The sequence below is a fragment of the Polypterus senegalus genome, chromosome 10, assembly GCF_016835505.1.
Source record: "Polypterus senegalus isolate Bchr_013 chromosome 10, ASM1683550v1, whole genome shotgun sequence".
Classification (NCBI taxonomy): domain Eukaryota; kingdom Metazoa; phylum Chordata; class Cladistia; order Polypteriformes; family Polypteridae; genus Polypterus; species Polypterus senegalus.
This window is the reverse complement of record NC_053163.1, coordinates 167,947,053-167,959,624: the sequence shown is the minus strand read 5'-3', so window position 1 is coordinate 167,959,624 and position 12,572 is coordinate 167,947,053. Positions and strand designations below refer to the sequence as shown.

The following is a 12,572-nucleotide window of genomic DNA, read 5'->3' as shown; positions in this document are numbered from 1 at the left end:
AAACCTCATGTAATCTTTTTTCACGTTGTCATTATGGGGTGTTGTGTGTAGAATTCTGAGGAAAAAAATGAATTGAATCCATTTTAGAATAAGGCTGTAACATCACAAAATGTGGAAAAAGTGATGAAGCGCTGGGAATACTTTCCGGATGCACTGTATATATATATATATATATATATATATATATATATATATATATATATATATATATATATATATATATATATAAATGATGACCCATCACTGATTTATTTTTGTATGTTCTTTAATTCTTTTAGTAACTGAAGACTCCCTTTTTTTCTCACGTTAATTTTTAATTCACTACGGGGGCAAACCTGCTTGCTTCACTCGCTAACCCCCAGGCCTGCACTACGCGCATATGCATAATAGAAGTAACTATTTTACATTACAGCAAGTAATTAACCATATTAATAAATAGTAAAACATAATAATTTGAAAGTATATTATGTTTCATGTTGCGTTAGAGATTTTCATTGCGTAAAACGATTTTGTTCTGTTTGGTTTTGAAATTAACACACAAACACTTTAAAACTTTCACTTTTACTGTAAAACTTCACTAAAACCAATTTTTTGAATTACATTTTCGTCAATATCGCATTTAATTTTGATTCTGTGTTTGGACTTTCATCGTGACAAAGCAGCATATAACTGCCTGTGACTGAATTTCGTTTCCTTCTCTCTATTAAATAAAACGACTTTTTCGAATGTTTCTCCCTGTGATTTGTTAATTGTCCTTGCAATTCTAATAGGAAACTGTTAACATTTTAATATGAATAGCATATCAAGATCTCCTTTGTTGTCTAATATTATCCCCTGAAGATGTACTTCATTATCTTTCTTGGATATGTCCTTCTTCCTACAGTAATTTGGCTGGTGGAAGACTGGACGGTGTTAACGGTTGTAGATATTCTTTGTGATATTGTAAGTTGATATTTTCATCTTCTGCACCATCACCAATAACTATATCAACATAGTCTATTGATTTGCCATGTAACCGATCATCAATTTTCACGCTAATTCGTTTGACTTCATCGTTTCTCGGTGCTAGGATTCCCTGTGTACTCATTTCTTCTGTTGATAACCCTTCAGGATGAAATTCTTCAGTAGGATTTGGACATAATAAGTCTCCTTTCATTGAGAACTTAAAGTGAGGAAAACGCAAAAATGTATAAGAGCTGAGAGAGCAGGAACTGAGTCTGTCAAAAGCATTCACACAAATGAGAGGTGAGAAGACTGTGGGTGTGGTTCAATATGGAGTGGAGGGCGGGACTTGAAAAAATCTGAAGGCCAAAGTCTTGTTTCGCGGGACTGGAAAAGAGTCTTGTCTCCAAAAAGTCTCATCTCGTCCCAGGATTTCTTTATATAATAGAGAGGTTATAATTGTAATGAATTTTCTAATGTTTCGCTCTCTCTGCCATTGGTACCTCCATGGAGTATCACAGGAACCCCTCACCCGCCGAGGACTCTCACGAGCGGAACATGGGCATGGATTCCTTTTTTAGGTAAAAGCGTCAGCTAAATGCGAACGTCCTTACGTCCAAGACATCAAAAATGAAATTCCACTGCACCCGTCTCAGGTTCTGAAAGGCAGCTACGCTCACATGGAAGCACCGGAAGACTTTTGAGGAGACAAAAGCTTGCGGCGCACCGATTCCCGAGTGGGTGTGTGTTGTTCTAACAGAATAAACTGGCGCAGGCAATTAAGAAAAACAAATAAGCCACGGTGGTGCGGGCAAACAGCAGAAAGGCGAGAAACAACACGCGACTTCCACACTTCAGGTGCTTACTGTCAGGATGTGCTTTCAAATTTATATTTATTGTCCTCCTTCTCGTTGTTATTTTTGTGTTTGCCATATTAGGTTTATGGATGTAAGAAGTTTGAATTTCTTGACAGTTTCCACCATTGAGACATGGGCCATCACAAGAAAGATCACCCTGAGGCCCAACGTCTTTGTGTCACATCTTGGGCATCTCCTACTCTGATAAGACGAGTGAGGGGTCCATGGCGGTACGCGGTTTTATTTAAATTACAATCAGTGAGGTGACGCTCTGGCTTGTTGGACGTGTGGCACTCCAATGAGTGACCATAGAGGGTGTTGTTCAGCGGAGGGCAGCGAGACGATTGCTTGTTACGTGCAGGCGCGATGGGCTCAACTGTTCCCCATGGACATTCTGCAGGTCGTGAGGCAGAAAGTAGAAAAGTAGCAATGAAGGGAAAGTTGATGAAAGGAAACCAAAGGAAGGAGAGGAACCTGGCTGAGCTGGCGCAGAGGAGATGAGGCAAATGGTCTGGAATGAGCGGGCAAACAGGGCAAGGCTGCTCTGAGTGAACGCCCAAGGAGCAGAAGCAACCACGCGCTCCACGCAATGTGACAGTGATGGAAGTGTGGAGCAGGGCTTGTGGGGTCCCCCGCTAAAAACCAGGAGATGGTGGCGGGGCTTGGGGTGTCGCAGAGGTGATTGAATGAGGTGGCTGTGGTGCTCCAAGCCTGGCTTGTGCTTGAGCCAAGGAGACCTCAAAGCGTGAGTAGAGGAGACATCAGGTTTAGAAAGAAGTACCGAGCTCGTATTGGTTTTAGAGGTCAGATCTTGCCTGCGATTTCAACTTCCATTATTTTATGGATGGATTATTTTTGAGATTTTTCACCTCCAGTATGAACACCGTTTTTATAAAATATTCTTTATTGGGAGCCAGCACGGCACTTTATTTACTGGTTGTTGAATGTTGTTATTTTTGAAGAATAAAAGCACAATGCACTTTTACACCAACCTGATCTGTTACATGTCTTCATTGTCCCGTTCGTCTCGGATTCAAGAAGACACTAAGGAGGCTGAAGCCAACCCGGGGCATCGCACCTACTGAGATCGGACCTGAAATGAGCGAGTGCTCCGACAGAGCGGCCTGCCCTAGTTGGAACAGAAAGTCGAAGACGCCTAGCCAGTCACGCAGTTCCATAACGACTCTAGGAAGTACCTATAAATAAGGAGACAATTGTGAGGTCCTACGCTCCTTCTCGCCCAGTCAGGTCTGCAGATGAGCAGCATCTGGTGATGCCACATCTGTGTGGCATCAAGTCTTAGTCCAGGCTCCTTTCATATGTAGCCCCTAGCTGGTGGAATGAGCCGCCCACCTCCATACGAAATACGGACTTACCACAATGTGTTTAAGAAGTGTTCGACTTTCATTTAGTTCATTTCTGTCTAAGCAGTTAGGTTTTGTAATCTGGGGTCTGTAACTTATTTATATTTTGTTCTGCGCTCCTCACTTGTGGTGTCACCGTGAGCTGTCACACTTGTTCCCAAAGAGTCCCCGAGACTGATGTTTACTCGATAAAGTTCACCTCTTTTTGGAAGTTGTTTTGGATAAATGCGTCTGCTAAGCATACAAATGTAATGTTAGGCATTTAAACATGTTTAAAACCAACTATTGCGCTGCACTTCTTCCTTGTTTTCTTCATTTAAAAATAATTATATTGTCTATGAAGCTAAGAAATGTTAGTTTTTGCATTTTCTTAAAACGACGATTATATTTTATACTTCCTGTCTAATACACTGACTCGCTACTCTGCCTCATCAAACACACGAAGCACTACGCCAGGGAGCCCTTTGACCGCCGAGCGTGACGTCAGGTCAGACGTAAAAGAATGGATTGGTCGAATTTAACCACGTGGCTGATTCCCCAGCGCGCTGAAGGAATTTTGCGACAGGAGGCAGCTTCCTTTACGGTAGCGTGGCAGACAGCTGACTTGTTTGAGTGGCCGGCGGGATTGTGCTTATGTTTTCGTATTGGAAGGTTTAATCGACGCCAGGTTTTATCCGTTATACAATGGATGTGGGGGAATTACTCAACTATCAGGTAAGACTTTCGTAAGACTTGCTTTTGGAGCTTTTGTGTGAGTCGAGGGAGTGTTTGGAGACTTGGCGTCAGTTACCTGGGATCCCCGGTTTAGTAATCCGCTGGTTTCAGTCGCAATTAAAAGAGCACCTTTGCGTTATCGGTCTATAGTGGGGTGTTACGATTTGTTGAGGTGTTTTAGCCGAAAGGTGAATCGTTTTAAATTCGCTACTAATCTGTGTGCTTTATTTATATCGGTAATAGTACACCAGCTTTCCATTCACGTGTGCGCTCGGAAGTGGCGATTTGATGCCAGACTCGACACCGCAGCACGTTCAGCGGATCCCGGAGGGCCACAGTAGCTGCAGGTTTTCATTCTAACAATTTTCTTAAATAGTGACCCGCTGCTAATTAACTACTTTTAACTGATTTTTCTATTTAAGGTTATATTTCGGGTGCTGTGCAACGTTAGTCTTGGAGGGCTGCTGGTTTTTGTTCCAACCCAGTTGCTTCAGGAGAAATCATTTATTGCTGATGAAGCACTTATTTCTCAAGGGTCTTTTTTTATGCTTCATTTCGTTTCCTTACTTGTTAAGATTTTGAACCCCAAACTGCTTATTTAGTCTTAAACGGCTGCATTCACTATTTTTTTTTTTTTAATTGCTCCTTATTAGCAATAAGACGCTAAAGAACCACAGTTCTTTATATAGCCTGTTTCAGTTTCAACTGTGTGTATTCATCGTGCATTATTTGGTTTATTAAATTACTACAAAGGAAACTGAAGAGAAAAATGAGCTAAAAGTTACTTGTCCATTTTTGGTTTCAAGTCTTTTGGACGATTCATTAGAAAGGGGAAAAATAAACGATTTAAGAATGACCTGACATGGCACAGTTAAAATAGCTAATCATTCACGATATTAAATTAAGCAACTCGGTTTAAACAAAAACCTGCATCCCACCAGGACCAACACTGATCACCCCGGTGTAAAGCTTGTGTGTTAAACCCAACAAAATACCGCACAGGCTTTGATTGACATGTATTTTTAATTAATAGTAGCTCATTTTGGTGGTGTATGTATAGTGATGGGATTTAGGATTAGATAAACTTTATTAATCCCATTTGGAAATGTAGATGCCTACAGCAGCAGAACCTTAAAAACAAGGATACAGACTCATAGGACAAATAATACAATCAGTGGATAGATAGGTAAATGTATAGAAATTGAAAAATCAATTTAGAGCATAAGCATTTAGTTTAGTTGAGCAGAAAAGACCCCATGAGCGTCTTTCATTTGTTTAAGACTGCTTTTTCTCTTTGGTTACAATTGCTCTGTCTGATTTTAGTTTTGTTTATATTGTGTGTTTTATCAATTGTTTGGAGTCATTGAGTGTTTAGAAAGGTGCCTACAAATAAATAAAATGTATTATCAACTCTTAGCACACCATGGGTAGGATGAGCCTGTGAATAATAGGTCGCCTCCTGGAGGGGGTTTTTCCATTTGGCCGCAATCTTCTTTTTCAACATCAGCTTCCGGCATGTCTAGGGTTAGCCCAGTGACACAGCAGGCTTTCCTATTATGTTTGTTCAGGCACCCAAGTTGCTTCTCCAGGAGACCACGGTGTAGAAGAATGCACTGGTAGAACATTTCCAGCAGATTGCTGCATACATCAAAAGACCCGAGTCTTCTCAAGACGTCCTGTGTGCTCATGCCTTTCTTCTTGTTGTCAGACCAGTCCAATTTGCTTAGGTACTTCTAGCTCTGTACCATTCCCACATCTTCGCCTTGGGAAATTACATAAGATGGTGGGCCTCCACCAGGTATCAGAAGCACCATGTAATAAAGTACTTTTCTGTTGACAGTATTTGTAGTGTTTTTACCCAGGGCTAAAATATCACTGGAAGGCAGTGTGGTGTAGTGGTCAAGGCTTTGTTGGACAGTGTGGCCATGAGAAAGTCACTTCAGTTGGAAAAACAAAAGAATTGTCATCGGTTGCTGAAGCTTTATAACGCCCTGGCGAGGCCTGATCTGGAGTCCTGTGTGCAACTCTGGTCTCCACACTACAAAAAGGACAAAGCAGTGCAGGGGAAAAAGTCCAGAGAAGAGCAGCAGGGCTTAGTCCGGGACTACAGGGGATGAGTTATGAAGAAAGATTAAAAGAGCTGATCTGCTCTCTAAATTAAGCAAAAGAAGATTAAGACATGATTGAAGTGTTTAATATTATGAAGGGAATCCATCCTGGAACTGCAGAATGCGTTCCTCAAGAACAAGGGAACATTTTCATCACACAGGGAACTAAAGGCACGGGGGGAGTAAGTGAATCAGAAGTGTGGTAGACTGCAGGACTTTAGGGACTTTCAATCCTCGACCTGATGTTGCTTTGGAAGAATTTGAGAAGGGTCACTCCTGCTTTTTATCTTTTCTTAGTTTGATTACTGCAACTCCAGCAAATCCGTGATATGCAGGTTGCAGTTGGTCCAGAATGCTGTAGCCCGTTATTTGGTCAGGGCAAGAACGTTTGGTTCTGTATCTCCAATTTTAGCCTCTTTGCACTGGCTGGCTGCCTGTTCGGTTGAGAATTGAGTTTAAAATTTTGCTGCTGGTTTTTAAGTCAGTACATGGGTCTGCTCCCACTTATTTATCTGAATTGTGTATTATAGACCAGCCTTCCAGAGAGGTTAGATCTACTAGTCAGTTGTCTCATGTTGTCCCTCATACTTTGGGATTTTGCTGCTCCTGAACCTCATCATTACCTAATTAAATTAAGGAGTCACCCTCAATTGAAATGTTTAAAAATAAGATTGAAGACGTATTTCAATTTTCTGTCTTTCTGAGACCTTCAGTGATACTGATGGCTCCGTCGTCCTATTCATTTGTTTGTTTTCATGCAGGTTTGCATTGTTTTTCCTGTATTTTGTTTGTTTGTTTATTGTTCGCTTCATTGTGAAGCACTTTGGCCACAGCATTACCGAGTTTGTTTTAAATGTGCTCTGTTGACAATTCAGTGGATAGGACTGGCAAGCTTTGTTGGGCCAAATGGTCTGTTCTCGTCTCGATTGTTCTAATGCTGTTGTTGTATGTCAGATGTTTAAGTCGCCTTGGATAAAGATGTCTGCTCAAACAGTAAGTACTATTGATGATATTATTAGGTCCCTGGAGCTCCCTACTCATGAACATCTTTAACACAGTTGCCCAGAAGTAAAAGCCATTCCTGCAGTAGACAACCAGCTCCTCCTTTTCCTTCTGACTTGGCTTTTGGTGGAGTTCATTGCAAAACACAATTTTACAAGAAAGTGTATTCTTTTGAATTGAGGCGGGTAGTTAGATTTTCACTTGTTTACATTTTCACTCAAGTGTTTCTTTGTGATTTTGGTCAATTCGGACCTTTACTTTTATTCTGTGTTAGTGTTCCCTAATTTTATTACGTCTTTTTTTTTTCTCTTTCTTCATCATGTAAAGCACTTTGAGCTGTATTGTTTGTATGTGCTATAGAAATAAATGTTGTTGTTGTTGTTTGTTCACGCGTGTGCCCCCTCCAATTTGGCAGACAATGTACAGTGTAACCTCGGTTCATGACCGTAATTCGTTCCATAAGTCTGGTCGTGACCTGAAGTGATTTCCCCCTTGGGAATGTATGTAAATACAATGAATCCATTCCAGACTGCCTGAACCTTATGTAAATATATTTTAGATTTTTAAGCACAAATATAGTTAATTATACCATAGAATGCACAGCGTAATAGTAAACTAAACGTAAAAACGTTGAACAACACTGAGAAAACCTTGAACAACAGAGAAAACTAGCATTGCAATAGTTCACTCTAATACTAGGAACTGCTCGCTGTAAACACTTTTTTTTTAATGAGTTTTAAACACAGGGAAAAAAATGAACATTTGAAAAAACCATAATACAAAAACTAACCTTGCATGAGTCGAGTTCTGGCATGAAGGAAGTGTGGAGGAACTGGGTGGAGAGGAGGTCACAGTATTTCCACCTTTTCCAGCACTTGACCTCTGCCTGGCTAACACTGTAACTCCTTTTGCAACACGAGCTGCTTTAATGGCCTCTTTCTGCTTTAGAATAGTCGGAATCGTAGATTTTGACGACTTGTACTCGGTGGCAAGATCAGTAACACAAACGCCACGCTCATACTTTTCAATAATTTCTTTCTTCGATTTCAGTTTTCTTCAAACCTTTCTTCTCACCACTCTTCACTTGCTTAGAAGCCATGGTTAACTGCAAAAGCAGACGAAATACTGTAGAGCGCAAAGAGTTCACAACAAAAGCACACACATCTGACTGAGAACAATGAACAGGGAGAGGCTGAACAAGTGCTTAAATATAGTAATTGACATGTACGAACCGGAAGGGAAACGAGAGAGAGCACAAAGAGTTCACCGAGAAAGCACGCACGCAACTGCAAGCACACACATCTGACTGAGAACAATGCAACACATGCAGAAATCATCAGCGCGCACAAACCGAAAGGGAACTGGCTTGATCGTATACGGACTATGGGGTCGTGAACAGATGCAAAGTTTGGCAAACTTTTTGGTCGTAAACCGATTTGTATGACATTCGTGAACCGAGGTTCCACTGTACTAACACTGAATCGTGTTTTACTTATTATGAGGGGGTTGGCAAGCTAAAGTTAGAAAATGGAACGAACCTTCTCAAAATTGATCAGGTCATTTCTCGGTGGAGGCCCCACCCTTCTCCATGCACTTGCTCCACCTGCCTGGATTCCAGTAGATTTAAAGGTTTTATCTCGTCCTCGCCACCACTCATGCACATGACTGTCATCATCAAGTTCATCCATGTGAACCCTGAATACCATAAGGACTGGTTGAGGTAATTTATGTTGGGTAGAATGTCTAGAGGGCGCTGGGTGGTCTTGTGGCCTCAGAACCCCTGCAGAGTTTTTTTTTTTCTGTCCTCCCTGGCCATCAGACCTGTTTCCTAATTCTGTTTTATTTTTGTCTTTTATCAGTTTCTTCATCCTGTAAAGCACTTTGAGCTCCATCATTTGTATGAAAATGTGCTCTAGAAATACATGTTGTTGTTGTTGTCATCTGAATTGATGACCACCCAGATTTTTTTTTTTTTAGCAGTCAAAAAAGGTGAAAATCCCTCAGAGCCAAATGTGGCAATACCTCAAACTTCAGTTTCTGCAGACAAGCCTTGGTGGTGTTAGCAGTGTGTGGCCAGGCGGGTGGGCTTTGTCTTGCAGCGAAAGGACCCCTTGAGACAGCAGTCCCCGCCACTCCGATCGAATAGCAGGCTTTCCATTGGTCTCCTCCAACTTGCACTAGTGACTGTAGGACCCTTTGGCATGTAGTGTTTGACAGTAACTCTGGTTGGTGAGGACAAGAACCTTTTATTCTGTGGGAATCCGGGCACTGCCAGGCAGGTGGCACAAGTGCATTGAGAAATGACATTCTCAGGTTTGTTCAATTTTTTCTGATAAATCCCATTTTCTTACTTTAACTTGACTCCCCCCTCGTACAAACCGCGATAATGTTTACAGGCTGCACGTTTAGGCAGCCCATGCAATCACTCGAACTAGTACTTGAAGAAGAAAAAGGTAACTGCTTGTACCTTGGGTTGGAGGTTTCTTCAATGATCACGGTTCTCCCTTTAAAGCTTATGTGAAGGATTCTGAAAACCGGGAGCTGTGGATGGGAGTTGAAGGGGTTGTCGGGCATCACTGTGTAAAGCGACTTAAATGATTTCAGAGGGCAAGTATTTCCCTTTCAAAACCTGTTGATGTAAATGAATGTTACAATGGAGGAGCTTGTGGGGGAGGTTAAACTTAGAAATGACGACACTTTTTCTACACGGTCTCCCCATTTATAGGGAGGGGGTTGTTGCTTCTACATGGTGTGACTGAAATGTATTCAAAGACCCTTAAACCAAAAGTCTGCAATGTGCACTTAAGTCACATCTACAGTCGTGGCCAAAAGTTTGGAGAATGACGGTGTGCCGGTTGAGCTTGTTGAGGGGGAAGCGAAGCATAACACCGTGACAGTGGCTAAAGCCCACCTTGCCTTAACAATCACTAAACTGACACAAATTAGCAGGGGGGCCTGAACACATCTACACAAGTAGATAAAGAGACTTAGCAGATTGGGGTAGGGACTTCATCAGACCCCCAAGAGTAGGGAAGTCTAGTAAGGGTCCATTCCCCTACAGAGTGTGTTGTGTTTTGCCCTTTATACAAGGAAGACACTGTAAGAAAAGATTATTGAAGCGCCATAAAAATGATACTCGGGCTCAGATCCCCTGTATGATTAAGTCACCTTTATGAAATAAAATATACTCTTAGTAGTTTCAACAAACAGCAACAAACAAGAAGCAAAAAAAAAATGTCAGGTTCTTCAAGTGTAGAGAAACTTAAGTGTGGAGCAAATGATGCTTTAGTTTGCTTTTCAGGTAAAATCAGGCCCTTAATTTGCCAAATTTAAAACGTGATCTGGGCCTTTGCATCAATTTGTTTTTTATTGCTGCATTAGAACCCTCCACATGCTCATCAGCATGCTAAATGTAATTTCTCAATTGCACGAATGTCTTTTGTTTCCCTTTTAAGCCCCAGTAGCTATGAATAATGAACACTTTGAAAAGAATTAGTTGAATGCCAGTGTGACAAATCAAGGTTTCTTGTGATATGATCGAAAGCAACATGCAATATTACTCTTTCTGTGTGACTTGTGGATGCCAAGCTGAATTGTTGATAGCAAGGCCGACGCACAGAAGCGAGCCGCCGCACCAATTCATTCAGCGCCCAACTCCTACGGTTGGTTCAGGGACAGGTTACACCTCTTTATTTAAAAAAAAAAAACAAAGCCGACTCCTTTCAGCTGGAGTTGTCAAGTTTGTGATAATCCAAAGGGCTTGAAGACCACCTCCACTGAAGTTTAGGGCAGTCTTGGCCTGTTCCATACCCAGTTTAATTTGCCAAAGAAATGTTACATTAGGATGTCGTGTTCTTCAAACTCCTCCCACGTCACCAGAGCCATCCAGGTTGAGTTAATTGACGACATTTAATTGGCCGCAGTATGAGCGTGAATCTTTGTGAGTGGGCCCTGCGATTGATTGACACCACATTCAGGGTTATTTCCTGTGTTGTGCTCAGTGCTGCTGTGGAAGACTCTGGACCCCCGGTCGCTGAATTGTACAGAAGGAGTTAGAATGGGTCTGCAGTGGATTCAGAAAATATTCAGACCCCCTCACTTTGTGAATACTGTATTGAATTGTAGATTTCATTTTACATGGATCAAGTGGCCATCTTTGCCTATCAGTCTGTTTTCAGTAACCCATAATGACAACATGACTACCTGTTGTTGTTTTCAGAAAGGTTTGCAAATTTTTGTTTTTTATTAAATAAAAGACTGAAATCTCTTGTTCAGAGAGTGGTAAAGACTGCTGAGAAGATCACCGGGACCCCACTGCCCTCTCTGCAGAGTCCGCAGGAGAACTGCCTCGATCCTCGGGGGGGACCATGGCAGGAGGTATAGAAGTATGAAATGCAGGACTTCCAGGCTAAAGAACTCTTTCTTTCCCAAGGCCATTAGACTCCTAAATAACTGACTGGAGTTTATAACCGTGGTCCATCGCCTTCTATCGACCTCACACAACTGTATTTGACTTGTCCATCACACACCTACCTGCACATTGCACTTTATATTTCTATTCTGTTTTTATACTTCATGCTGCCTCTGTTACTTATTATCTGTCTGCTACTTATTATTTATGTTTGTCTTTATTCGTTGGTTTTGTCATTTGGTGTGGACAGCAAAGAGAGAATTTAATTGCACAGGGAAACGTGTTTCCTTACTTTGAACATGACTCCAGTCAAGTTAGGGGGTACAGCACATTGCCGCACCCACCGCTTAACAAAACCGCTCTGGATCCTGGTTGACAACGCCCCCAGGCAGAAACTTTTTGCCAGGTAAAAAAAATGACTCCGTTAGTCTTTTGTACTGTGGCAGACTACCGAGGACCTTGCCCCACCGGGACACCTTGAGAAGGGAAGGACCGGGAGAGGGGCAATATCTTTTCCGGGGCACAAGAGGGCAGCCCCCCTTTATTACATCAGGGCCACAGATTTGGAGCTTGGAGGATCAATCCTTTTGGGGGTCCATGGCCACTACCAGAGGGTGCCAGGACAGCTCCGGAGCCTTGGCATGCAGCACTTCCGCTACACCCGAACGTGCTGCCGGATGTTAATTATGGAGGAATATTTCGGACAAAATGAAATAAATAAATAAATGCGTAAATAAATAAAAGTACTGTGAAATGTGAGCATAAATAAATAAATGTGTCATGAAATGACAGCCTTAATAAATAAATATGTCATGAAATGAGAGCATAAATAAATGTGTCACGAAATATGTTATTCGTTGCTTATTTATTTATTTCATTTTGTCCGTAACATTCCTGCAAACCGTCATGAAATACGGCTTGAAATAAAACTGTCACTTTCACTCGTCAAAGTTGAGAGGGTGGGCTCTAACACGCCCTCTAGTTACTGATTGGTGAATCGATAGCACAAGAATTAATTAGAAAAATGCTTACTACTGCCGATGAAATGGATTCTGCCGAAGATATTACGTATTTCAGAGAGAGAATTGAAGATTTATCGGAAGAAATTACAATGTTGGCGGCCCTTTTAGACTCCGATATAGATGAAACTGCTTTTGAAATTATCGAAGAACAG

General features: G+C 41.6%; 1 protein-coding gene across 1 annotated transcript in view; it reads left to right on the top strand.

The window, feature by feature from the left end:
* The first annotated feature begins 3,720 nt into the window (after positions 1-3,720).
* ctnnbl1 (catenin, beta like 1) overlaps positions 3,721-12,572 on the top strand; it is a 115,142-nt gene continuing 106,290 nt past the window's right edge. The window contains exon 1 of the mRNA XM_039767354.1: positions 3,721-3,877. Within this exon, the coding sequence (XP_039623288.1) occupies positions 3,848-3,877 (30 nt within the window). The 5' untranslated portion in view covers positions 3,721-3,847. The remainder of the gene's footprint in view (positions 3,878-12,572) is intronic.